Source organism: Poecilia mexicana, unplaced genomic scaffold, assembly GCF_051168715.1.
Source record: "Poecilia mexicana isolate PSO_F unplaced genomic scaffold, ASM5116871v1 scaffold_8, whole genome shotgun sequence".
Lineage (NCBI taxonomy): Eukaryota > Metazoa > Chordata > Actinopteri > Cyprinodontiformes > Poeciliidae > Poecilia > Poecilia mexicana.
The window spans coordinates 12,932,331-12,958,974 of NW_028263377.1; the positions used below are offsets into that span (position 1 = coordinate 12,932,331).

Consider the following 26,644-nt stretch of genomic DNA (forward strand, 5'->3'; position numbering starts at 1 on the left):
ACACACTGAGACCTAAGTGTCACCCCTGAATAATATTATGTTACACAGCAAGAACTCTTACATGTAAGTATTATCTTTATTTTTTATCTCACAAATGTGTTTGTGTGTGTCAATCATGAGTACTGTGACAGTGTTATTGTCACGAATCAACATATTAGCCTTCAAAGTTAGCCAAAACTAGTTATCTAACCAACTTGCTAACATTACCACCTGTACTTTATTGAGCATGTGTATTATTTGTGTGTGTGTGTCTGTGTGTGTCTGACACCCTGGATGAGAAAACCAAGAGAGAGTGTGTTGAATGACGCACAAAACCTGTTGATCAATGTGTTCAAGGTTCTTTCTTTTATCATCTCAATAAATAACATAAAAATTCATAGCTATAGAAATAAATGCATAAATAAATGAGCCAGAAAAGTATAGAGTGCCTTCTTTGGGTCGGGGAGGAAGTCCTGCCCCAAGTGGAGGAGTTCAAGTATCTCAGGATCTTGTTCACCAGTGAGGGAAAAACGGAGGAGGAGATCGACAGGCGGATTGGTGCAGCGTCTGCAGTTAAGCGGCGCTGTACCGATCTGTTGTGGTGAAGAGAGAGCTGAGCCAAAAAGCGAAGCTCTTGATTTACCGGTTGATCTACGTTCCTACCCTCGTCTATGGTCATGAGCTTTGGGTCATGTTCGAAAGAACGAGGTCCCAGATACAAGCAGCCAAAATTAGTTTTCCCTGTAGGGTGTCTGGGCTCCCCCTTAGAGATAGGGTGAGAAGGTCAGATGTCCAGGAGAGACTCAGAGTAGAGCCGGCGCTCCTTCATGTCGAGAGGAGCTTCTGGTCAGGATGCCTCCTGGACACCTCTCTGGTGAGGTGTTCTGGGCATGTCCCACCAGGAGGAGGCCTGGGGGAGACCCAGGACACGCTGAGGATGTTTCTCAGCTGGTCTGGGAATGTCATGGGTTCCCCCAGAGGAGCTGGAACAAGTGGCTGGGGAGAGGGAAGTCTGAGCCTCCTTACTTAGGCTGCTGACCCCGCGACCCGACCCCGGACAAATGGAAGATGGATGGATGGATCATACACATAGCATAATAGAATAGAGAGAGTAATGTTAGCTAGCTTGGTTAGCTAGCTAGTTTCAAGAAACGTGCTCTTTTCCATCCTCCCCGCCCCTGTGCCCCCCCCCACACACACACCCACACACATAAAGGATGTCAACATTGTCCATTATTGACATTTGATCATTGCTGTTGTGAAATTGCTGCTGCTGTCATTTTGTTTTAAAAATGTTCTACAAATTGTCAGAAATGTTCAACAAATTGTTCTAAAAACGTTTAAAAAAGTGAAAAATGAAAATATTTCAAACATGAAATAACTCTTGTGTGAAATAAAACACAGTAGAAAGTATTATACAAAACATTATTTTGAATCAAAATGACAAAAGTAGCATAAAAACACATTGATTGTAACCCGGGTCAAAAAGGACCCAGTTACGGAAGACTGTGTAGTCAGTCACTCACGCATCAGAGGGTTAAAATGGATTTCTCACGACACTTTCTCTGAACAAAGGATTTGTTCAATTTTTGGAGGTTTGTCAACAGATTCTCTCGCCTGAGTTGTCGATTTCTTCAGCTGGTCCAGAGTTAAAATGGAGTAATTGACAGCTTTCCTGATTAATGATCTCTTTCCTCGGCCTGTCAGTTTAGTTGGACAGCCGTGTTTTGCTGGATGCACGACTGATTTGACAGTGCAGAGTGAGATGTTGAAAACCCTGAATATTATTTTACAACCCAACTCGGCTTTAATCTCCAAACTTACCTGCCTTCTGTCCTCGTTCTCTTTTGTGACCATGTCTCTTTACTAATATCCTTTTTCATAGAGTAGCTCTTTTAGTTTAAATTTCCAAAATAATACATTGAAGTTTGTGGTTGTAATGACAAAAAAAACCAAAAAAAAAACCATGTAATTCATAAAGTATGAAAGATTTTGTAAGGCACTGTAATTATCTCTCCCGTTTGGTGTATCTTTACATCTAATGCAACATGAAAAATAGCCCAGTCTCTTCATTCTTTACTTTTTCTTTTACTTCAACATTTTTGATTCCAGCCTCCCTACTGACTTGTTATTTTTTGACTTTGTCTTTTTTATGTTTTTGTGTCCCTGCACTGTGTCGGTGTCCACCAAGCCTGAGGAACTGACCAATGTCCTGGAAATCTGTAACATTGTCTTCACCAGCATGTTTACCCTAGAGATGATCCTAAAGCTCACGGCTTTTGGCTTTTTTGAGTACTTGAGGAACCCATACAACATCTTCGATGGCATTATTGTCATCATCAGGTCGGTAATCCATCATAATAAAGGAAAAGTATTGGACAAACATGTAACGTATGATGACGTTGCACGTCTGATGTGGATCTACATTCAAGTGATGGCTATCATTCCAGAAATTGTACATTTTTGCCTTATTCTGTTATGTAGTTGAGTTGAATGGAACAAATGTATAATTAAAACAAATGCAAATTAAAAAAAAAAAAAAAAATCAGATTTTCAGCATTTAATTACAATTTCACAGAGTTACCAGTTACCAGTTGTCTTTATTCCTCCGTGTCATTCTCTAATTGTGCACACTTTCTGCGACACAAACTCCAGTGTGTGTGAGATCATTGGTCAGGCAGATGGTGGTCTGTCAGTGCTGAGGACGTTCAGGCTGCTGAGGGTCATTAAGCTGGTGAGGTTCATGCCTGCACTGAGACGGCAGCTTGTGGTCCTGATGAAGACCATGGACAACGTGGCCACCTTCTGCATGCTGCTCATGCTCTTCATATTCATCTTCAGGTAATCTCATCACTTCTTTTTGGAATTTGACAAGGAAGAAAATCTACATTTTACCCATACAAGCTGTCAAACTAACATCAAAAGCACGTGTCTTCTATTCACAAATGAGTTGAAAGTTTTACTAGGCAGCATGTGTAACATTTGCTGTAGGTTTAACAGTTTGAGACTGAAAATGTTTTTTTTTGTTGTTTTTTTTTTCATAATCACTGCAAACCATTAAATAAAAATATCTAAAGTGCTGTCCATCACTGGTTCAGTAAGCATTATTTTGATTTTAGTAGTCTCATCTTGAATTGTTATAGGTGCTATCACATTTGTCAGAGTAGTTTAAACATCTGCTTCCCTTAGAACAGTTTAATTTGAATGTTGTTTTTTTGTTTTGTTTAGTTTTTAACAAAAAAAACTGTTATTTTTTGCGCATGGAATAATAACTTCAACTATGTTTTCTGAAGCAAGAACTAAATGGCACAATTGAAAATTAACTTTTCTTTTCTCAAAGCCACACAAATTTATCCTTTCATCCTCACATATAGATATAAATCCACTCAAGCTGATACTTGGGAAAATGTCTGCTTGCACCAGCATGCTTGCTGTAGTCATCGATAAGCTTCCTTTAACAAGCATCGTATTTTGTGCATATTCAGTTGTACATAAAAACAATCTTGTTTTGCTGCAGTATCTTGGGGATGCATATATTTGGCTGTAAGTTCAGTTTGAAGACGGAGGCAGGAGATACGGTTCCCGACAGGAAGAACTTTGACTCCTTGCTTTGGGCTATCGTCACTGTGTTTCAGGTACAAGTGGTTTAAACTCACAAATTCACACCGAGCAAACAAAAGGCCTAAATGCTTTTCACTATGCTTGCGTCTGCTTTAGATTCTAACTCAGGAGGACTGGAACATGGTTCTCTACAACGGCATGGCGTCCACCTCCCCCTGCGCTGCTCTTTACTTCGTCGCCCTCATGACATTTGGAAACTACGTGCTCTTCAATTTACTCGTCGCCATCTTGGTCGAAGGTTTTCAGGCAGAGGTAATCATAGAGTCAAACCGTGCATTAAACACAATACGACAAAAAGAAATAAGATGTTGTGCTTTTGAAACTGCATGTTTTGTGTTCTTCTAAAAGTCTCCACTTTTACGTGTTCTTTTTTCTCTTCTTCCTCCAACAGGGCGACGCAAATCGCTCCTATTCGGATGACGACAGGTCCTCCTGTAATTTTGACGAAAGTGATAAGCAAAAAGACTCCCTTCAACTTTCAGGTGCAATGTCTCTGACTATTTAGCAGAGTTTTTTTTGTTTTTTTTCACTGCTGTTACAACTAGAAACTATATTGTAAGAACGTCACAGTGAAAAACACCTCGTCTTATTTAATGTGTCAGAATTTGGTCCTTTTTCATACTTTAATCTGTACAGTAGTTCTTCTGAAACTTCAATATTTTCCTAAAATAAACATAGATTTTTATTAAATCTACTTATTTACTTGTTTAATTAATTTCTAATTAATTATATCGTTATTATAAGGGTGTACTGTCACAGCAGTGCATGCTGTGAAACGCGCAGGTTGTAACCTGTGGCATAAAATCCCTACAGTTTTCACAAGAAAAGCTTGCTAAGCACCTTCCCCAGACTAAAGATGTAAGCTTAATAAACTTTATGGCTTGCAAACTCCATTTCTGTTCTAGCATTCTCTCTGCATATCCCTTCATAGTTGCTGAAAAGGCAGGAATGAACCGGCGATGGACTGCAGTGCGGAGCGGCATTTAGCAGCACATTAGGGAGCCGTCTGATGGTGTCTGATCACCGTTCCCCGGAGTTCAAGTGTACCTTTTTAAATGTCACTGTTGGTGGAAGAAAAGCACATTTGAATTGTTTTTTAAAGACCAATTTCTCCCAAAGACACGTTCAGCAATGGATAAACCACTGGCAGATATCCCTTTGTTTCACTGTTATGAGTTTCTTTCTGCCTTCTGAGAGACAATTTATTGTGAATTAAATCCTCCTCTGCCCCTTGGAGGTGGCTGTAACATTGTTTTGGGACATTTATTGTGTACAGTGATGCGGAGGCCTCTGCTTTCATAGCAGCAGCAGACAAAGCATAAACAAAGAAAGGCAAGGGGTGTATTTAATGCTCCTCCTTTCTCCTTTTGACAGTTTCTTTCCACTCATCTGTCTTATTTTTCGCTTTACCTCCACTTAACACTCCTGTTGATTTCCTTTGTTTGCCTCCTGCACTTTTCCTCCTGTCTTCTGCAGACCCAAAGATCTGTACCCTGACCCCTAATGGACACCTGGACATGTCATTGTTGCCTGCTGGTCTGTTTCCAGGAGAGAAGTTGACCTTTGCACTCGGCTCCAGAAAGAACAGTGTTATTTCTCTGGGCAGAGCTGACCTGGAGAGGAGGGCTGCGGTAAGTGGAAAAGGTTGTAAACGTAAACTTTAACCACATTAGCTCCTGACTGAATAACAATATATGTGCTATGTAGAAGAGTTAGCTCTCGAGACTCTCGGCCTCGTTTATCAAACCGGCACAGATTTGGGTAAAAAATGACTACAGGGGAAGTTCCAAATACGATTCATGAAACTGTGTGTGCTGGCCAGTTGCAGTGTATGATCAATGGTGTTGATGTAGTAGCCGGAAACAATCAACCAGTAATGCAACATTCTTGTTTATTTTCAACATGGATGAACAAAAGAGTGAAATAAAAAAAAATCTACATTTTTCTCAGATTTTAAAGAGACAGACGATTTTTAACAAGTTTAAAGAAGCTTCTAAAGCTCAAACCAAATCTTTCTTTGAAAATATGCAATACCATCTCTCTATCTATCTATCTATCTGTCTGTCTGTCTATCTATCTGTTCAGTGTTTATTTTTGATTTTGAGGTCAGTGAGAGGATTTTTTTTTAAATTGTACTCTTAGAAATTCATAATAGATTTTCCTTCATCAGTATCCAGGTCGAGGTTACCACAACTGGGGCCGTCCGCTGCCTCCCCAGCCTCACCCCCTGTGGGCCCGTCGCTCCAGCTGGAGCAGCCTTGGGGGCCGACCCTGCTCCTCCTCGTCTCCCTCTGCCAGCCCGGCCTTCACGCCGACGTCCGCAAGGCCCTTTTACGGCTACGGTCTCGGGGGTCTCGGAGGCGTGGTAGGAGGAAGCCTCCGTATCCGCGGCCCTCGTGCCTCCTCATCTCCCCACCATCACCATCACATCCAACCAGATGAAGAGGAGTCCCTCCTCTCTCCGCCTGCTGCCGCTCCTCATTGTCTTCAGCTGCCGCATCCGAAGCTCCACGACTATTTTGCACCTCGTCGGGACCGCAGAGCTCTCTCCCTGGAGCTCCCCCACATGCTCCAGTCTCCGGCTGGGAACCCACAGCAACATCATGCTCTCCCTCCCGTGAAACTCCACAGGAAGAAGAGCCTCTCTGGAGGACTTGTGATCAGCACCGGTGGGGACTTGGAGGGAATCCACCAGGACTGCAACGGGAAGATGCCGCTGTCGCACCTGCTCCTCCCGCCCTCAAGGCGGCAGCCGGAGCAGACCGGAGGGGTGAACCTCCAGAGCCACCTGATGACGGATGTCTTCCCCCAGGTCAACACACGCAGCAAGGACAGGGAGGACCTGGACGACGACATCGAATATGTGAGTTACTGTTTGTTTGCGTGGAAAGGCGAAAGAGCCTAAATGTTTGTTTCGTTTATGAAAAGTGATATTCAGCTGTACCTCCACACAGACAGACAGCAGCTTAGAGGAAATGAGTAGTATCTGCTTCTAGGACTTGAAGCAAGTAGTCTGTTAACTCCGAAGTTAAAGAACTGGATTTCGAAAACACTGTGATCATTTAGTCGACTGTGTCTGATTTTTCTCAACTTTCCATGTGAACTCGCTCACAGTCGATCATCACTCGTTGGAGTTTTATTTATTTATTTTTTTTCCCATTTGTAAGCAAGTAAGTGTATGAGCAAAACAAGGTTAATTGAGAAGGACTATTTACAAAGCATCAGAGAAGAACTGTGCAGATGGTGACGTTGAAAGATGTCCAAGTTGTTGCCACATAAATGTTTCACTTGCGTGAATAATTTTGAAAAAATGCAGCCTAAACGGGCTCTTTCTATGAAGCTTTGCGTTTTCGTAGCCGTGTGTTTGTGTGTACCTTTGTGAGCTCTGATCTGTGTTTGTTGCAGAGCTTATGCTTCCGAATCCAGAAGATGTTGGAGGCATACAGACCAGACTGGTGTGAGACGAGAGAAGACTGGTCCATCTTTCTCTTCTCCCCGCAGAACAAGTGAGTTAATTCTGTCTTTCCGCTTTAGGATTTATGGATAGTGACAGACTTATTGCTCAGTAGTGAGTTTGTTCACAGGTTTCACTCCTATTGCCCTTAACTTTAGAAATAGTAAAAAAAAAATGGATACCTTTTCAGAAAACAAAGGAATATTTTAGATAAACAGCTTGTGGTGTCATTTTCTGAAAAATGAGATGGTATAGTTCAAGCAAAAAGTTGCTACGTTTAGCTTAACTAACAGATTTTTTTTCTCCCAGAATGCCTGCGACGCCCCCTTTGCAATGCCACCCTGAGCAGTGAACCATAAGGCCCCAATAAAAAGTCACCAGTCAACAAAAATGGATGATCTACCTTTAGTATTTAGATCAAGTTGATTTGGAAATGTTTCACCTTCAAATCGCTCTAAATTTTTGCAAAATGTTTCTATATTTTGGAATGTTATTATTAGTAAGAAATATCATCTGAAACGATCACATTTCTCTCCCACTGTTGTTGTTTTTAAACATGCCGAAAGAACAGATAAAACTAAATAATTGTCTTATCCAGTTTTCACCAACAGCAGACTGGACGCAAGACGCGTCATTGTGATTTGCATCACTTAACAGTGATAAGCTAAAATCTGCATTCAAGTCATTATCCTGAGAAGGGTTTAATATTTTTATTAAAAAAAAAAAACAAAAAAAAAAAACATTGAAAACTCTCCATGTTTATTTACAATAAATATATATTTTCCTCGTTTTTATATTCCTGTCATCTGTTCTGATAAGCACTTCAGTGAAAATATTTAATTGCTTTTTGGCAGTGTGCGCTGTCACATGCTCCCTTTTCATGTGAAAGCAGATTCACTGTTCATACTGAACGTCCCATTTCCTTCTGCCGTCAGCCCCTCCCCCTCCCTTTTCTCTGTGCGTTTCTCTCAGATCCCTCGACTCCGTTCCCCCTCTGTACTCAGGGTTCCTGGGATTCTGGGAGTGCCGTTAAAAGTAATTTGCTTTGAATTAGAAGCTACGTAAACAGGGCCTGAATGAGACTATTTACTCACTGAGATGTGAAGAAGCTACCATGCGGTCATGGGAGCCTGTTCCAGTTTGATTGGATGGAAGTTGCAGATGAGCTCAGGCGCAGTGTTAGGACAATAACTGTCTGTGATGCGTTTTTGTAAAAAAAAAAAAGCATTCTGCGTCTTGTTTTCTCCCGTCAGGTTCAGACAGATGTGCCAGTCCATCATCGCCCATAAGCTGTTTGACTATGTTGTGTTGGCCTTCATCTTCTCCAACTGCATCACAGTGGCTCTTGAGAGGCCAAAGATCCTTCAAGGCAGCTTGGTAAATCCATGTGAAATGTGTGTCAATGCAGTTTTTCCATTTTAAAACAGTCGTACCCTTTGAACAACTTTTTGCTTTCCAAATCACTAGAAAACAGCCAACTTCAGAGTTTTGGTATTTTTTTCATATAATTTTGTTAGAACAACACAAAGGAGTGAAATGTAAAATGAAGGTTTTCTTACAAAAAAGAAAAAAATAAATCTGTAAAGAGTGGCATACATGTACGTTAGTCAGATGCCCGTCAATAAAATGCAGTACCTGCTTTCAGAAGACCTGATTGGTAATAAGAAAAATATCCATTGTGTCCAATTTAATCTTATCACAAATCCAGCTAACCTGTGGAGGCCTCAGAGGAAAATCAGTGAACAAACAGCTTCATGTAGACTATTGAGGCAGGTAAAAGATTAAGTTTCCCAGAAGTAGGACCTTCTGGAAAGATCTTTACTTTCCAGAAAAAAGTAGGATGAAACAAAAGGTTTAGATATACTTTAATACAGCTGCACACCTGCCCTTTTTCCACCTAAGCAGCCAAGAGAGAAACTCTGGAGGATTTCTAAACATCTAGAGCTCAGATGGGAGAATCTGTTTTAAGAAGAGGATTTTTTTTCTCATGCACTCCTCAAATCTAGTTTTGGTGGAAGAGTGGATAGAAAGAGAGCCATTATTGTGAAGGCCATAAGGACATATGGCATAAACAGAGCCGGAGCTGTTTTGCAAAGAGAGAATTGCCAAAATTTTCAGTGTGTTAATATGCAAATCCGGCAGACACAAAGCCCAGAAGACTTGTGTAAAAGCTGCATTCGAACAGAAAGATTATTCTGAAAACTGCTCAGTGAACACTCTGACGATTTTTCTTTCTTCCGGTGTTACATATTTTGCAATGGGTATAAACGACCAATAGAGGATGTGAATACTTTTGCAAGGAGCTCTGTGTGTTAAGTTGAGGCTGCTTGTAAATGCTCCTGTTTTTTACCTTGTAGCATCGTCTTCTGATGACATATTGAATGTTATCCTCTAATAGGTGCTGCAAAGACACTTTAAAACTCCTGATTGGCCCATTTGGTGCTTCTGACACTTGACTCTCTTTACTTCTCTCTTTTCTGCTCATACAGGAAAGAGTCTTTCTCACCATTTCCAACTACATCTTTACTGCCATCTTTGTGGGCGAGATGACTCTCAAGGTAACATTTTACAACCTGTCTCTCTTTACTGCCAGCGCAGGCTCCAAAGAGATGTCTTCTTTGTTTGCCTGTTTCAATTGACTTGCCTTCAGTTCTCACACAGAACATACTGTTTCCTTCTGGGGTTTTTTTCTTTTGCAGCCACTTCCCAGGTTCTTCTGGGGAAAAAGAAATCAGTTATGCAATGACATTAATTAGTGGCTGATCTACTGCTATACATATTCCCCTACTTCCTGCATTTCTCTCTTCCTTTTCTCTCCACTTCTATGGTTTAACTTCTCTGGGGTCTGAGCAGTCATTTTTGTAATTCTCAATCTGTTTGTTTCTCTCTCTTTTCTTTCATTCTTCTCCCTCACTCTTTCGTTCCCATCCTCTGTTTTCTTTGAAAAAAGTGTCTGGCATAAGTGGGCCATCAATTATGTACTCCCGCAATCAATTATTAACCAATCTGAGCCCGTCAAGGAGCCGCAGACTTGTCAGCCCCCTGGCCAAGCGGTACATGTCTCCCTTTGAGCCTGTGTGTACCTCCAAAACGTGTGTCGATGCACTTGTTTGTGTAACATCAATCTCTCCATAGGATTCTATAATCTGTTTGAATGCTGCATACAAGATGAAGCCAAACAAAAAAAAGAAAAAAGAAGAGAGGAGGGGGAGGAAACAAAAATACGATGCAGTAGGAGAAATGGTCAGCAATCTGATGCATCTTCAGGCAAAAATATTGGAGTTACAAAAACTATGTTTGATGTATAATGCAATTTTTTTTGTATGGTTTCTGCAGACCATACAAATCAAAAGAGATGCAGTGCTATGCAAAAGTATCGAGTCACTCCTCATTCCCTTATAAGTGGCTTCTGAGAATTCAGAGTTTCTTGTATAGTCCTATCCGAACAAGTTTGCTCTGAAGTTCTTTATCAGGACTGGTACTCTCCAATTTCAGAGGAATGTTTGTTTCTATGTTTGTTTGTAACATTCAAACATAAAAAAAAAAGAAAAAATCTTTTCAAACTCAGTCGAAACTACAAACACTAAGACATCGCTATTTATTCAGTTCACTTTTTTTTTTAGAATTTCAATCAGTTAAGACTTTTGGCATTTGGACATTGGATGTTTCCCACGGACTGATCTTTCAATCGTGTTGATGTTTGCACAGAACCCTTTCATGATCTCTCAAAGCTTTGCTGAACACTTGGCAAACAGCTTCAAATGTCAGTGGCGGATTTTTTTTGCATCAGCAGAAACGATGCTCCCACTCAGCATCCATCTGCGTGCATCTAAACTGTAATGTTTGCTCAACATCTGTGCGTCGGTCTCATCTCATGTTGCACAGAAGGCAAAGATAAAAGCTTTAGCTTTGGGGTCTCATTCAGCTGTGAACTTTGTTTTCGAGATCAGCGATGGCGACAGTCATTATTACTTGCAGGTGCCAGATGTTTGCTGCTTTCTACCACGTTTTCCAGGACCGTTTCTGTAGAATGCATATCTACAGCATGCTGCAGACTAAGACTGCTTCTCTACACGTGGAGAACTTGTCCTGCATTCACTGCTCCTCTCACTATTGTGGAATCAATGTCTTTTTTTTTCTGTTCCTGCTATTCAGTCTGAAGCAGAGAATCTTCCACTTTCCATTTGTGTCCAAGCTGCCCCAATATACCAAGTACATGTTCTCATCATATTGCTTTGCCACCTTTCTGTTCAGGTGGTTTCCATGGGACTGTATATGGGCGAACAGGCTTATCTACGGAGCAGCTGGAACGTTCTGGATGGATTCCTGGTTTTCGTGTCGTTGATTGATATTGTTGTGTCCATGGCGGGAGGGGCGAAAATCTTGGGCGTGCTCAGAGTACTGAGATTGCTCCGAACGTTGCGTCCGCTCAGGTATGCATTAAGTCCTGGGACATAATTAAATGCATTGTGTATTTTTAGAACGGATTAAAACATTGTGCTCGTCTTTAAGCTGCAGTAACGCTTACGAAAAATATGTTTTTATGTCATTATGGCATAATGACAGTATGATATGAGACAGATAATTTGTGAAAAAATGGAGAAGCACTGATTGGCGTACATGGGGGGTGACTGGCAGTGCTTAGACCTTCCTCCTAGCTCTGATTGGTTGGTTCTGACCAAGCACTGTATGTCTGTAGGTGGCAGTAGGACCACATAATGAAAGGAGAGAAACTTGATTTTTTTTTTTTTATTTCACAGCTCGTCTGTCTGATATTATTCTGTCACAATAGCAACATTTTTTTACATACTGCAGCTTTAAGGTAGATCTACTGTGTATTTTGGTGTGTGTTTCAATTGACTGAAATAGGCAATTTGCCAAAATGTTCAGTTTAATGGTGATTCACTAAAAGGAGCAATACAACATGGTTCACCTAAGCAAAGGTAATCTGCTCTATTACACTTGAAAAAATATTTAACCAACTGATTAACAATTAAATATACACAAAAACTGATGATTGAACACAATCATGTTTTTCCACGTATCTAATAACATCTGAATACACATCAATATCTGATTGAAAACAAAGAGTTACAAACATACATACAATCAGCTAAATTACCTGTTGAGTCATACAGCATGTGCATCTAAAATCTCTGTTTGTGTCTATCTACGTGGCACTGATGTGAAATCTGATACCATCATGTAGTTATTTTTTTTTTCCATAATTCATACAATATTTCAGTTCATTGGTGCAAATACAGTAATAGTTGCACAAAACATACATGCATTATTATGTCATATTAAATATTACTGTAATACCTCTTTAGAGTGATAAGCAGAGCTCCAGGACTGAAGCTGGTGGTGGAGACGCTCATCACTTCCCTCAAGCCTATCGGCAACATCGTCCTCATCTGTTGTGCATTCTTTATCATCTTTGGTATCCTTGGCGTACAGGTAGGCAGCCGGGTCTTCTACTCAGACCCCTGTGTTGTTTAAGATCAAGCAGTTTATGTCACTGCAGGGTTAATATTTCATTGTGAAGCAGCTTTAATCCCCAAGTATTTTTCTCTCGAGAAATCGCTAACTGTCTTCCTTCTTTTCTACATCACTTTTTGCTGTTGAGTTTCTCAGCCAGCTCATTATTTTATCTCATTAGAGTGACACCCAATGGCTTATTTTTCTTTCTGGAATACGTAATGAGAGGGCATCAAAAGGCTTTTTTGATATATATTTTTGTCTTGCAGCTTTTTAAAGGCAAATTTTTCTACTGTCTCGGCCCTGATGTCAAAAACATCACCAACAAGTCAGATTGTCTTGACAAAAAGTACAAGTGGGTCCACCATAAATACAACTTTGATAATTTAGGACAGGTGGGTGACATATGTATTATTATTATTATTTTTATTTTATAGCCGGAATTAATAATCAATGAATTAAAAACTGTAAAAAAAAAAAAAAAAAAAGAATAATAATCTCCATTAACTTTTTATCCAAGGCTCTGATGTCACTGTTCGTACTTGCCTCCAAAGACGGCTGGGTAAATATCATGTACCACGGCCTGGATGCAGTGGGTGTTGACCAACAGGTATTTTCATGTTAAGTTTTTATGTAAAATAAAAAAAATAAAATAAATAAAAATCAGCCTCTTTTCTGATTACTATTATGTCTTCCTTATTTGTTCCCATCCAATCTGCCTCCATTAAATCATTCCACCACTCCGACTGCTGCAGCCGATAACCAACAACAACCCATGGATGCTCCTGTACTTCATCTCCTTCCTCCTCATCGTCAGCTTCTTCGTCCTCAACATGTTCGTTGGCGTTGTGGTGGAAAACTTCCACAAGTGTCGCCAGCATCAGGAAGTGGAGGAGGCCAAGAGACGCGAGGAGAAGCGACAGCGGCGGATGGAAAAAAAGAGGAGGAGTAAGTGAGATGACTGAGTGGAATAAGCAATCACGACAGATGGTGACAACTGATAAATCAGAGGTTAAACGGTTAGAGAGCATTGAACAGAAGTGGTTTTGTATTGGCAAAATGTAATTTCCTTTGCCTTGCAAAAATTATTTTTCTTCTTCTTCTTGAACTTTTCCACATTTTATCAAATGACAGTTTGACTTGATTGCATTTTACTGGGATTTTATTTGATTAACAAACAGCAGCAAACTTACTGGTCAGATCTGTTCCTATCAAAGCAGCACACATGCTAAATAAAATGATTCATGTGCTGCTTTGTTTGGACTGTGACATGAAATCCCAATGAAATATATGACATTTTGTTAAAGCATCAGGAGAATTATTGTTTTTTGTTTTTTTTGTCTGCTCATTTCATAGTTGGTGAAAATATTGATCCACTCATTACTTTTGAACATTAACGTTCCACTAACAACAAGCAATTAAATTACCTTTATATTGTTGATATTTTATTTTTGTTTTTTTTTCCCCTAACAGAAGCTCAGAAGCTGCCTTACTACGCCAGCTACGGCAACATGCGCTTGATGATCCACACGCTCTGCACCAACCACTACCTGGACCTCATCATCACCTTCATCATCTGTATAAATGTCATCACGATGTCGTTAGAGCACTACAACCAACCTCACGTAAGAAGAATTGCTTCCTTGGTCTTTGTAGGGTCTAAAAGCTTCACGTCCAGTTAGTGTGAAAGCAAAGTTCCACTAGAAAAATGTAGGTTACGTGATTGTTTTTGATTTATCTAACTCTGCTTTGTCATTTTATGACATTTTCCTTACGTAAGAGCACATCTTCTCACCTCCAAACGGGTCCAATGATGCCGCCTGCAAGCCAACCGTCTTGCAACCACAAGCCGACTGAGGTCAGGTTTCTCTGCAGCTTGTGGTGCTGACACAAAAGCTCTGATTCAACGTGGCTGTTGTCAGAGTAGTGCATCTGTCCCTTCACACACAACAAATGCAGGTTAATACCTGGTAGCGGTTTTCGCGCTAAAGAGAAAGGAGATTATCTCGAGATAAGACACCCGTTTGACCTTTGAAAATGGCGCAGGGTTTCTCAAATGGACTGAGCATTAGATAAATATCACAGGTCTCACCTGTGTTTGTCAGTTGTTGGTCCTGACATTTGGCAGCCTCCCATTTGTCAGGAGACGCCTGTGTTTGTGTGAAAGGAGGAAAGAGCCAAACAAAGATTGCAGGAGGACATAACTGTGGACCAGCTTTTAAATAATTACAACATGCTTGGCTCGTTAACGCTTGAAACTCACCTTGACTTGAATGTACGTTGGAGGACGTAGTGTATTAGTGTATGTAATATCATAAAAAGGGGGAATCTTCTGAGGTGACCTCAGGCTTTTTTTGATTTCAGTCCAGAAATAACTGGAACAATTCCAGCTTACGGTTGTTGCTGGGTCTTCTAACATGGGTCCTCTTTTCTATTTCCCACATACATTTACACACTCCATGGCTCTCTCACTGTCTTTTTTATTTATTTATTTTTTTCAGTCGCTGGACCTTGCACTCAAGTACTGCAACTATTTCTTTACCTCCACATTTGTGTTGGAGTCCATTCTCAAGCTCATCGCATTTGGATTTCGGCGCTTCTTCAAAGACAGGTAATGGCTCGAATTTACACCTGCTGAATCGTCAGCATTGTTGGTAAGAAATGGATTGTAAATTAGTTTTATTTTAATATGACTGCAAGACGGTTTACTTTTTTAAATTTTTTTAATTTTTTTTATGTATACTTGTAACAAATGCGATTAAAAAAAGGTCTGAAACATTAAAGGGGCGATTAGAGCTCTGGCACAAATGTTAATCTCTTGACTGAAAATGTCATATAAATAGTGCCACAATAAATAGCTGTTTAGCTCAAAGTGCTTTTTTAAGTCATAATTTTTCTTTGATCAAGTGTTAATGGAATGAGGTCCAACAGTTTTGACAACACTGAGGATTATAAAATGTGTTGAAATGTTTGAATCGGCGTTGAGCTGCGTTTTCTTTTTTAAATATCCCTGTTATGGATGAAAAACATAAAGATGTTTTTCTTTTATTCCTACTAATTAAATAAGTGTGGTTTGTTGCAGAGACATAATATTATACTAAGAGAAACTGGATATATATTTGAAGTAGATTTTGTTAGTGAGGAAGAAAATCCCTCTTCACAAACAAAAATCACTAGAAGCACACAAAGTTATTTTAAATTATTTAAAACATGTAAAATGCTCATGCTGTGAAATAACCTTTAACATATAATTTTGTTCTTTCTCTATTTATTGTGAAACGTTGATTCTCCTTGTTGGATGAGGAGCTTTCCTCTAAATAAATATAGTCAAGTAAATTCTGAATTTCTACATTTTTACTTATGCTATTCATTAAGATAATGATTCATTTTAGAGCTTTTTACACCTTTTTACTAAGGTTGCCAATAATAGTGAAGGGTGCTGTAAATGTATTATTCCCTTTTTGCATAATTGTGCGTTATCTGTTGGTTATTTGTAAGGTTTTGCTTGGAAAAAAGAAAAAAAATCAACTTGTCTCACAGTTTTTCACACATGATGCTATAGGACTAAGCTGTAGGACTTCAAGTTATCGCTCACACTTTCATCTTTGTTTGGTCCTCATGGTAAGAACACATCAACATTGTCCCATCTCATTTTCTCTGTCATACCACTACACCATGTACAGTGACAAGACCAATGTCCCCTTCTTATCTAGGATGCATGGCGCCTAATTAAGGCGGAAGGCAATTTGGGTGCTTATATGGTGCTGATGGCAACTTAATGTCATGACCTATTTTAGTGCCTGGTGAAAATCTCTGAGCGCGAGGGGATGAGAAGAAACGGCTAGAGAAAGAGATGGAGGACAGATAATATATGGCAGGGGAAGCTGGTCTGATCAAAGATGAAAGAGGAAGGGCACAAACGAGTGATGAAATGAGGAAAAGATGGGCGGATGTAGGGAGAATTTATCACTCGGTTATCTTCGAGCTCTTTGTCTCTTTTTATGTTGTGCCAGCAACAGCCGTGAACAGTCCTTGTGCATAGAGTGATTTATAGTTTAGGGTCACTTGTAGCTGCAGAACTGGGTCACTGGAGCAGAGATTAACACATAAATGTAGAAAAAAGGAGCTTGTTTGCAGCATGTTTAAAAAATACATAAATAAATGAAATATCATGGGCACCGCTCAAATGTGGCTACAAGGGGAGCGTTGTGGGATTGAGGAGGAAGAAAAAGTGAGCATAGGACAAATAATCACTGACAGGAAGTCACACTGCAGCAGAGAAGACTTTCATGAAAAGCTTGATGATTCAAGGACGACAGGTGTCACACCATTATTCATGGCAGACGCCTCATTTGTGATCTCAGATCTAGACTTTTTCTGACTTTCTCTTCTTTATTTGGCCTGGCAGTCCTAAGCTGAACTTAAGCAACTAAAAAACAAGAATAACTTGTCATATGAGTTGTAGGTTGTTGCTCAGCAACAGCATTTTGTCATCAGGAGCAGAGTGTAGTACGATAAGAAACACTGTGACAGCAGACAACCAGATGCAGTTACTGAAGGTCATTTAAAGAAACCTCTTACTGTTTGAACTTAAAAAAGTTAAAAGCCTGCACCTAAAAAAAATAGAGCATAACACATTTTTTAAATTTTCTCCTTTTAAGCCTTTTACATGCTAGTATGTCAGGTACAACAACGCATCAAGACAGGATGCATGACAGGAAATTAGCTTAAATGCAGCCTAACTCAAAAGAAAAATATTTTTTTGAAAAATGACCTGCACTCATTTTACAGATTAAAAGAACGTGTTGCTTTTCATAAGCGAAATGTGAAGAGGTTTGATCTGCATCCTGATTGGATATTTTTGGACTCTGTGTCAGGTGGAATCAGCTGGACCTCGCCATTGTTCTCTTGTCAGTAATGGGCATCACTCTGGAGGAAATTGAGATCAGCGCCGCCCTGCCCATCAACCCCACTATCATCAGAATCATGAGGGTTCTGAGGATAGCACGAGGTACAAATGCCAGACGCTTCAGAAATCCTCTCTCTGGCACATTCGTTTCACACCGCACCTCCCGTAAATAAAAGATACGATCTTGTTAGCGTGTTAAAGCATAAATGTTTAAACCGTTAAATAATTTCACAGGTCAGTTTGCTGCATAGCTGCAGTAGCTCGAAGTGTTGTTCTCTTTGCTAAGAAGGACAGAAATATTTCAATTGTCTAATGTTTATGTATTATGTTACATTGAACCTAAAAAAAACATCTCCATTGAATGATCTTTAATCTCATTTATTTTTTGTGTCTTTTTCCAAATGCTCACACAGTGCTGAAGCTGCTGAAGATGGCGACCGGGATGAGAGCCTTATTGGATACAGTTGTTCAAGCCCTGCCTCAGGTACACCTGAACGCCGTCTGCACGCCGTCCTCCCCCCCGACTCAGACACCCCAATTCCTTAGAGAAATTTGGTCAGTCTCCATCAATAGTCTTGGGAAACGCACCCTGCTTCTCATTTACTGTTGACCTTTAGACAACCCTATCAAACCCTAAATCAAAGTCTAGGAAAGTGGAACACAAATGCATGTGCACAGAAGTTGTCTTGACTTTGCTTTCAGCACTACAGAATGGAGATTTCCTTACTGAGATCACAGTCGCAATATTTCTTTCCTGTTACTCCAGTGCACTTCAGTTTCAGCTGCAGCAGTGAATGCCAGCTTTGTTTGTACATACTGACGCTGCAAAAATTATTAGCTTGGAAGTGAAGACATGGTAGACGATGAATCATGCTTAAAAAAAATTAAATAGCAAAAGTGAAAACATGAAATTATGAAAGATTGCTTGAAACGGCGCCTATTTGTTTCATTTTGTAGTTTCTACATGGCAGTGATTCACAACAAATATGATCTACAGATGCTTTCTGAGACAAAAGGATCCATTTGGTATTATAGTTATTGAGACAAAGGTGTAAATAAGTGTAATGAGAAAAAGAGAAAGCTAACTCCGTCCACTACTCTGAACACACCGTCCCTGTTCTTTCGTACACCTGACTGTTCTTCAGTTTAAGTACATTGAGAAATGAAATGTTGCTTCTTTTATAGCCCACTTCCTGTCAGACAGGTTCTACTTATCAGGCCTGAGAGTTTTCATCGAAACTGCACTAAAACAAGGTGGTTCATCATTAATTTTCGCATAGGGCGATGTTGGTTTGGTCTGCTTTTTATTCTGATTGTCTGTAGTCTGAAAATAAAAAGTTGTTTAACAGCCTGAGATACTCAAGTATCGCAAAAGAGCTGAAACGGAACAAAATCCACAACGGAGAAATTAGTTTTTGTTTTTGCTGCAGAGTTTTCAGGAAACGAGGAATCATCTCTCGTGTGTATGCCAAAGCGTGAAGAGAAAAGCAGGAGGGAGGGAGGAGTGTTGCTCCTAAAGCTAACCGTCAAAGCATTGGTGCCGTCCTGACGCAGATAGGTCTCATTTATGGAGAGGCACACTCCCATGTGATCCGTTGACCATTAAAAGCAAGACGAGGCAAACACACAGAACAGGTGGCGCGGTGCGGGGAGGGCTGCCAGGTCTGAAGGAAAGTGGCTTCCTCGTCTTTCTCTTCCATTGATCCCTCCCTCATTAACACCCGGGCTTTTGTTTTGTCCCAAGGGCAGTCAGGCAGGTAATTAAAACTAAGGCTAATTAAACAGTTCCAGGAGGTCTCTTTTTGTGCACGGGGTCTGTGTGCACATAGCGATGCTGACAGAATTATACCTGGTGACAGATTTTTACCTCAGGTGATATTTCATTGTGCAATTGAAATGGCAAGCTGCAAATTTAATTTCCATTCCGTCAAATACGACACCGCAGATTCTAACAGTCTTTATGCCTTAAAATCTAAGGGAATACAGTGTAATATATTTACAAGACATTTAAATGTATAGTAATTTAAAAGGAGTGACTTTTATTGCAAAGCGAGGCGTGGCTTTTGTTAATAACAGCTGAACTTACACCAAACAAGCATAAAAAATATGATCATGGAAGTGAATAAGATCTAATATCCCTTAATCTTGTCACTTGCTTAGACAGCAAACAAACATTTTGATAGAAGCAGAAAAAATGGACAGAATAAGGGTTTGAGCAAGTTTAGCACAAGACTGCATCAGAGAATCTCCCAAACTGCAGTTTCTGTGGGATGTCGACAGTCTGCAGTGGTCAGTATCTATTGAAATGTATCAAAAGAAAGGAGCAGAGGAGAATTGGCAACAGGATCAAGGGGAGCCAAGGAATTTCCAGCCTAAACGATGCCAAGTAAAAACAAAAACAAAAACCTTCAGCCTACTGAAGCTAACCTCTCTGTTTTTGCTGGAAAAAGAGGTTAGCTACTAATGCTTTGTTTTTGGACATGTCTAGTTCCAGCAGCCAGAAAAATGTTCTTACTCTCAGCAGAGCAGCGCGACTGTTTCATTTCCCAGTAATGGGATTAGATTTTAGCCCCAAGTGCTGTCTAACATCTTCATTCCTGTTAAGTTGTGCTAACAGGAGGCTGTTTAGCGGTGGAACCGAGCCAAGTCCCAAAACCCCCAAACTCCAAAATTCATAAAAAAGCACCAAAGGTTCACTTCTTTGAGTCTCCAGATAAGCCACGCAGCAGTTTACAGATCCGAACACAGCAACATAAGAACGGTGCAGCAAAAAACAAGCTGAGTAACCCCAACATAACCGACAGACATTTCCGAGAATAAACAGAGGAAATCTTACCGAAAAGCACTTTCTGCAGTTTTTAAATGTTGCTCGAATTAATAAAAAGAAACTAAAGAGATTGTTTCTATTCTAATGGCAGTAGGTTTATTTAAAGCTGCATTTTAACACTTTGGACTTTAGAGTTTTGCTAAATGAAACTTAATGAAATGTTTTCAATTGCATTAAACAGATAACTAGAGATTAGAGAATTGCTGTTGTGCTGATGGTTTTGTTGCAGGTGTTTGAACTGCAGTAAGGCAGCTACACAATAGAAGATTGCTTTGTTTTGTTTGCATGTGCAGTGTTATGTGTTTCTGTGCACATTTACTCATGCATGTCAATGTGTTGCAGGTGGGTAACCTGGGCCTGCTCTTCATGCTGCTGTTTTTCATCTACGCCGCCTTAGGAGTAGAGCTTTTTGGAGAACTTGGTAAGATTTTACCACTTATCTTCAGCAAAGGGATATTGATACCAGGTGAAGGTTTATTGCACTTATATTCAACAATATTTATCTAATTGATATACAATGCAGTGCCTTGTAAAGCTTCTCATTTCAACCTTTTCACTAAAATTCAATATATTTTATGAAGACATATGTATGATGTTTCCTTTTTGCAGGAATTGCTTGGAAAATTGGGTCCACTAGTGCGATTAGATTTTATTTAGGGGCATTATGATGAGGGGAACTGTAAAATAAATGTAAAATATTTAAATTTGACCCATAGTATCTGGCTATCAAATACTTTTGCAAAGCACTGCATGTCACAGGGACGAGGGACAGTTTGACTTTAAGCGTTGACCTGTGCACTCAGAATTTTGTTAACCTTTCCCCCCAGTAATCGTCTTATTGTCTCTGCTGCACTTATCCAATTTTAAAGTATTTTCTTCTGAGGCCATTCTTGACAGCCCCTTGGGAATCGAGCCATTATCCAGTGATTTGTTACATAAACAGTGTCTCAAAACTATCCTGACCCAAGCTGGATGATCTATCTCCCATCATCTATCTCTCTTCCTTGGCAACATAAGGACCTCATTCCAAGCAATTTTCATTGAATAGACCATGTTGGCTTCTGCCTAAGCAAAATAAAGTTGCGATAGAACTGTTCTACTTTTGTCACAGAGCCAGCGGTGTGTTGTCTCTTTTATGTTCACATTTTGTGCTATTAAAAGGAAGTCAGAGATTAGAAGAACAATAATCATGCGGTCAGACCTCGAAGAAAACTGGAAACGAGCACATACCACTAACGTCGCTGACTCTCTGACTTTGGGAAAAAGTTCTCTTCCAACGACTGACGGTTTCTTTCTTGTGATCCCGTCCCATTCCTTTCCTTGGCTTTTATTTTCCTCTCACCACCTCTTCATGTATTTCCCCCTTTTTCTCTCCTAATTTGGCTCCATCGTTAACCTCACTCTCACTCTTAGTTTGCAATGAAGACTATCCGTGTGAAGGTATGAGTCGTCACGCTACCTTTGAAAACTTTGGCATGGCCTTCCTGACCTTGTTTCAAGTCTCCACGGGCGACAACTGGAACGGCATCATGAAGGTACAAAGGCTCCCTCAGTCAGTTTTTTACTGGGTGTGGCGTCATGAAGGATTCAAATAGACGTACAGTAACTTTAAAAAGCATTCACACGTCTACAAGATTTTCGCATTTTGTAACTGTGCGACCACAACCTTACGTGGACTTGTTACATAAACAGTGTCTGGATTGTATTTGACACGTCTACAGAGTAGTTGTAAAATTGTGAAGGGAGTGGAAAATGATTTTTTTGATTTTCAAAATGCCTTGAGAAATAAAAATGTGGAACAAGTTTTTATTTATCCTCCTTTATTCTGTCACTCATGAATCCATCTTTGCTCAATATCGAAAGCTGTAAATATCTCGATGGAGCTTGCTGCTAAAATCATTTTCTAATCTGTCAAATGTTGACAAAGCTTAAGAGATATGCATCCTTTTACAAAGCACTGCAGAGCACACAGACGCAGCTTAATTTCAGGCAGGTTTTCAGAAATGTATATAAAAGGTTAAAAAGAAACTGGAAACACTCTACGTCTCACAGCCACAACGTGTTGCTGAGTTTAGAAATCTACTGATGATAAAAATGGAATAGCTTACTATGAGGATTAGATCTCTCTCTTTGCAAAAACACAATTTTACAATGACTCCACATCCATCAGCACCTCTTCAACATACCTACACTGTGAAGGGAAAACTAATCATACTGGAGCAAGTTTCCTCAGATTAGATTTATGCAGCACAGATTGTATTGCACATAAAAAAATGCAGGTGGACTGCAGATGGCGGTTTTGAGAGTGAATTCTAGTTTTTGAGACATAAAAAATAAATAAATCTATCTACGCATTAACAGAAGATCTGCTATGAATTAGTGGGAAGCTGAGAAACTGAGATGGAATTAGTGACGCAATCACGAGAGAAAATGAAATATTTGGGGCTGGGAACTACAGTGAACTGTGCCACAAGTGGAGAGGGGTTAAAAGTCCCACTTATTATTCTTTCTCCTAACCAGAGGCAAAATGAAAACAGAAATGAAAAACATGATGGCATCGCAATGAGAGGAACGGACAGGGAGAGAGAGAGCGAGAGAGAGAGACGATGTTTGTGTGTTAGAAAATGCCTGCTTTAGTTTAGCAAATGTCTGAAATGTGCATAGAAATAAGATGGAGAGGGGGGTGTAGTCTGAAATTGGAGATGTTTTGTGAAGGAGCACAGTGTGTAAATGTCAAGCCAAATTAGACACAAAAGACCAGCTTCAGCTCAGAGGGCTGAAATTGTTATGTGTGGTCACAGCCTGGCTGAGATATGCATTCCTCCTGCAGAAAACTCTTGTCACTTCAGCTTTGCTGTGATGAAAGTCCACAGCACTCGTGTCAACTAGAGTGGAAGAGAATCAAAAGACTGGATAATGAAGTAAAAATTAAACAAAATCAGTTAATTGGTGCTTTAATATTGTAACGTTAATTTCTATTGACATTGCTGCAAAAAGCTGCAAGAAGCATCGAAATGAATTATTTCAGTGCTGTAGTGTGAACTCCACAGCTTAATCTGAGTGTGTTTATTCGAGCAGCATTATTCATAGAAGCAGCCAAAAAGGCTTGTGGCGACTGTGGAGGAGCTGCACAGATCCAAAGCTCAGGTGGAAGCATCATTTGACAGAATATATTAAACTACTGAAAGAGTGGCAGGAAAAAGGAATCGTTTACAGTTATAGTTCTTCAATATTTTTAGAGTTCCAGTACGCTTTTGATGAATTAGCACTTGTTTTAAAAGTATTTTATAGACTTAAAATGTATATTTTTGTATTTTTCAGGAGTCTTAAAGCAGAAATCTTATTTGATTTTGACAATCCCTGACTTTCTTCCTTTCTTCCTCTCTTTCTTTCTTTCACTCTTTCTTTCTTTCTTTCTTTCTTTCTTTATTTCTTCCTTTCTTCCTCTCTTTCTTTCTTTCTTTCTTTCTTTCTTTCTTTCTTTATTTCTTTCTTTCTTTCTTTCTTTCTTTATTTCTTCCTTTCTTCCTCTCTTTCTTTCTTTCTTTCTTTCTTTCTTTCTTTATTTCTTTCTTTCTTTCTTTCTTTCTTTATTTCTTCCTTTCTTCCTCTCTTTCTTTCTTTCTTTCTTTCTTTCTTTCTTTCTTTCTTTCTTTCTTTCTTTCTTTCTTTCTTTCTTTCTTTCTTTCTTTCTTTCTTTCTTTCTTTCCTTCCTCATCTCACGCCTCACTAGGACACATTGCGGGAGTGCCCACCAAGCCATGACTCCGGTGTGGACTATGGCTGCAATCCGAGCCTTCAGTTTATCTCGCCCATGTATTTTGTCTCCTTTGTGCTCACCGCCCAGTTTGTGCTCATCAATGTGGTGGTGGCCGTGCTGATGAAGCACCTGGACGACTCCAACAAGGAGGCCCAAGAGGAGGCGGAGATGGATGCAGAAATTGAGCTTGAGCTGGCCCAGGGCACCCTCTGTTGCATGGGCGCCCCCAGTTGCGGGGGTCTGGGGGTTGACAAAGGACTTTTGACTGTTGGATCGGGGCTTGGAGCTGCGCCAGGCAGAAGGGAGAGGGGCGGAGGTGCCAGAGGCGAGACGGGGGAAGGAGGGAGGAGGTTGCGACATCCTGTAACAAACCAGGGACCTTACAATTCCTGTGACTCTCCTCAGTCGTATTCGCCAGCACAAGTGAGTATTTCTGTATGCGTGTGTCTGGGTACATTTTAACTGAGTGGAAATGTAAATGACTCATTTTGAATGCTTGCGGTTGGTGGACGAGGATGTCTGCAGTAACGCTTCAAAGCTTAAACAGTAAGATCAGACTGATTCAGGTTGGGAAAGAAACGTACGCAAATTTAATCAAAAATCTTCCCGAAGCTACTTAGAGTTGCTCTTCTGTTAAAGTTGGATTATGAAATTCTTTTAAAATAGAAAACTTCTGCCAGTCAAAAGAAGGAAACAGATTATAATCTAAAACACGTCTAGTTTAGCTTCAGAAGTAGTAATTCTTTGTGAATCCCCTGTTACACTCAAGATCTGTCAACAGAAACCACAATATCAGTATCAGTATTTTTTCTGAAGCGATTTTTTGCCCTACCCATCTAAACATTATACATAGTACAATCTGCTTCGTTTATGAAAGAAAACCTACAACAGAAGAGCAGAAGGATACGGAATAGCCAGTAGAAGAAAAGTCAATAGATGGCTTAGTAAGCCTAAATTCTTACTCTTCAAAGATTTTTTGTTTCACAAACATTGCTAAAGACAAATGGTAATTATTTAAGACATACAGTGCCTTGCAAAAGTAACCTTAACCCTTGAATATTTTTTTTCACATTTGTTGCATTAAAGTGACTAAAATTGAGGTTTACCAGCTCCCTGATGTTTGGAAATTGATTCAGCTCAATGCAAATCAAGCTCTAGTCTCACAAAAGTATATTATTAGGTTATCGTTTGGGATGCCAATGAGCATGAATTGTTTGATTAAAAAAAATAACATTAAAGTTTGTTGTTTTTCCCAAGGAAAGATGTTTTTGCAAACATTTTCAGTAGGAAATTCTGCTGCTGCAGTAAAACATGCCTTTCTTTTAGAGGTTTCTACACACATGCACAGGTATTCCAATAAACATTGTGTATTGTGCTACAACACACCATACGCAATATGAAATGGTATAAACCGACTTAATTTGTCAAATATGCAAAGTAAAAGATTATGCATATGTTATGGTCTAAAATTAGATGCAGTTTCCTGCGATACATTTGCTACCGTATCGCCTCAAGCTTAGTGTGTTGGGATTCGCATTTCCAGATGGATATGTCAAAGTCATTGTCAGAAGGGAAACAAGTGAAGAGATTAAATAAGAAAACATTGCTTTGTGTTGGCGTTGTTCCACAGGAGCAGCTGAATTAACATATTTGTGAAAATATGAAGCAGCAAAAAAAGAAAAGAAAAAACATCCCTCAGTAAAACAGTGACACTGGAATCAGTCAATCAAATTTTATTTGTATAGCATTTCAAAGTGCTTTACATAATTAAAATAAAAACAGCACGTGACATTGAATAAACAGTGAGAAAGAGAAAGACATTTTGAAAAAAAAAAAAAAGATTAAAAAAGATAAAAACATTAAAACCCGCACCCCTTTGAGGACTTTAGTTAAACGTCGTTTAACTGGGACGTTTTCCGGGGGGCTTTACATCATTAAAACGTAAACAGTGAGAAAGAGAAATAAAAAGAAATTAATAAATAGATAAAAACATTAAAAACATCGAAGACCTCAAAACCCACACTCTAAACCTAATTTAGCCATAAGCAACTCTAAACAGGTGGGTTTTAAGTTGAGATTTAAAGGCACTCAGTGTTTCAGCTGTTTTACAGTTTTCTGGAAGTTTGTTCCAAATCTGTGGTGCATAGAAACTGAATGCTGCTTCTCCTCGTTTGGTTCTGGTTCTGGGGATGCAGAGCAGACCAGAACCAAAGACGGTTGGTACAGCAATAACAGATCTTAAATGTATTGTGGTACTACACCGTTCAGTGATTTATAAACTAACAACAGTATTTTAAAGTCTATTCCTTGAGCTACAAGGAGCCAGAGTAGGGACTTTAAAACTGATGTTATGTGCTCTATCTTCCTGGTTTTAGTGAGAATGCGAGCAGCAGCGTTCTGGATCAACTGCAGCTGTTTGATTGATTTATTAGTCAGACCTGTGAAGATGCTGTTGCAGTAATCAATGCGGCTAAAGATAAACGCATGGATGAGTTTCTCTAGATCCTGCTGAGACATAAGTCCTCTAATCCTGGAGATATTCTTCAGGTGATAGAAGACCAACTTTGTGACTGTCTTTATGTGGCTCTGAAGGTTCAGATCAGAGTCCATCACTAC

The 26,644-nt window shown here is 39.7% G+C and overlaps 1 protein-coding gene and 1 long non-coding RNA gene across 2 annotated transcripts in view; both read left to right on the plus strand.

Annotated features, from left to right (window-relative positions):
* cacna1ia (calcium voltage-gated channel subunit alpha1 Ia) overlaps window positions 1-26,644 on the plus strand; it is a 79,283-nt gene that overhangs the window by 34,030 nt on the left and 18,609 nt on the right. Inside the window, exons 9-25 of the mRNA XM_088007885.1 lie at window positions 2,171-2,322; window positions 2,635-2,820; window positions 3,497-3,614; window positions 3,697-3,852; window positions 3,992-4,104; window positions 5,848-6,463; window positions 7,006-7,106; window positions 8,308-8,431; window positions 9,544-9,612; window positions 13,288-13,480; window positions 14,006-14,157; window positions 15,034-15,143; window positions 17,410-17,543; window positions 17,855-17,925; window positions 20,611-20,689; window positions 21,682-21,803; window positions 24,002-24,451. Of these exons, the coding sequence (XP_087864011.1) occupies window positions 2,171-2,322; window positions 2,635-2,820; window positions 3,497-3,614; window positions 3,697-3,852; window positions 3,992-4,104; window positions 5,848-6,463; window positions 7,006-7,106; window positions 8,308-8,431; window positions 9,544-9,612; window positions 13,288-13,480; window positions 14,006-14,157; window positions 15,034-15,143; window positions 17,410-17,543; window positions 17,855-17,925; window positions 20,611-20,689; window positions 21,682-21,803; window positions 24,002-24,451 (2,946 nt within the window). The remainder of the gene's footprint in view (window positions 1-2,170; window positions 2,323-2,634; window positions 2,821-3,496; window positions 3,615-3,696; window positions 3,853-3,991; window positions 4,105-5,847; window positions 6,464-7,005; window positions 7,107-8,307; window positions 8,432-9,543; window positions 9,613-13,287; window positions 13,481-14,005; window positions 14,158-15,033; window positions 15,144-17,409; window positions 17,544-17,854; window positions 17,926-20,610; window positions 20,690-21,681; window positions 21,804-24,001; window positions 24,452-26,644) is intronic.
* Window positions 11,317-12,997, plus strand: LOC148158000 (uncharacterized). Its single transcript, XR_015764093.1, has 2 exons — window positions 11,317-11,487; window positions 12,385-12,997. It is a non-coding gene; the product is annotated as an uncharacterized LOC148158000 (long non-coding RNA).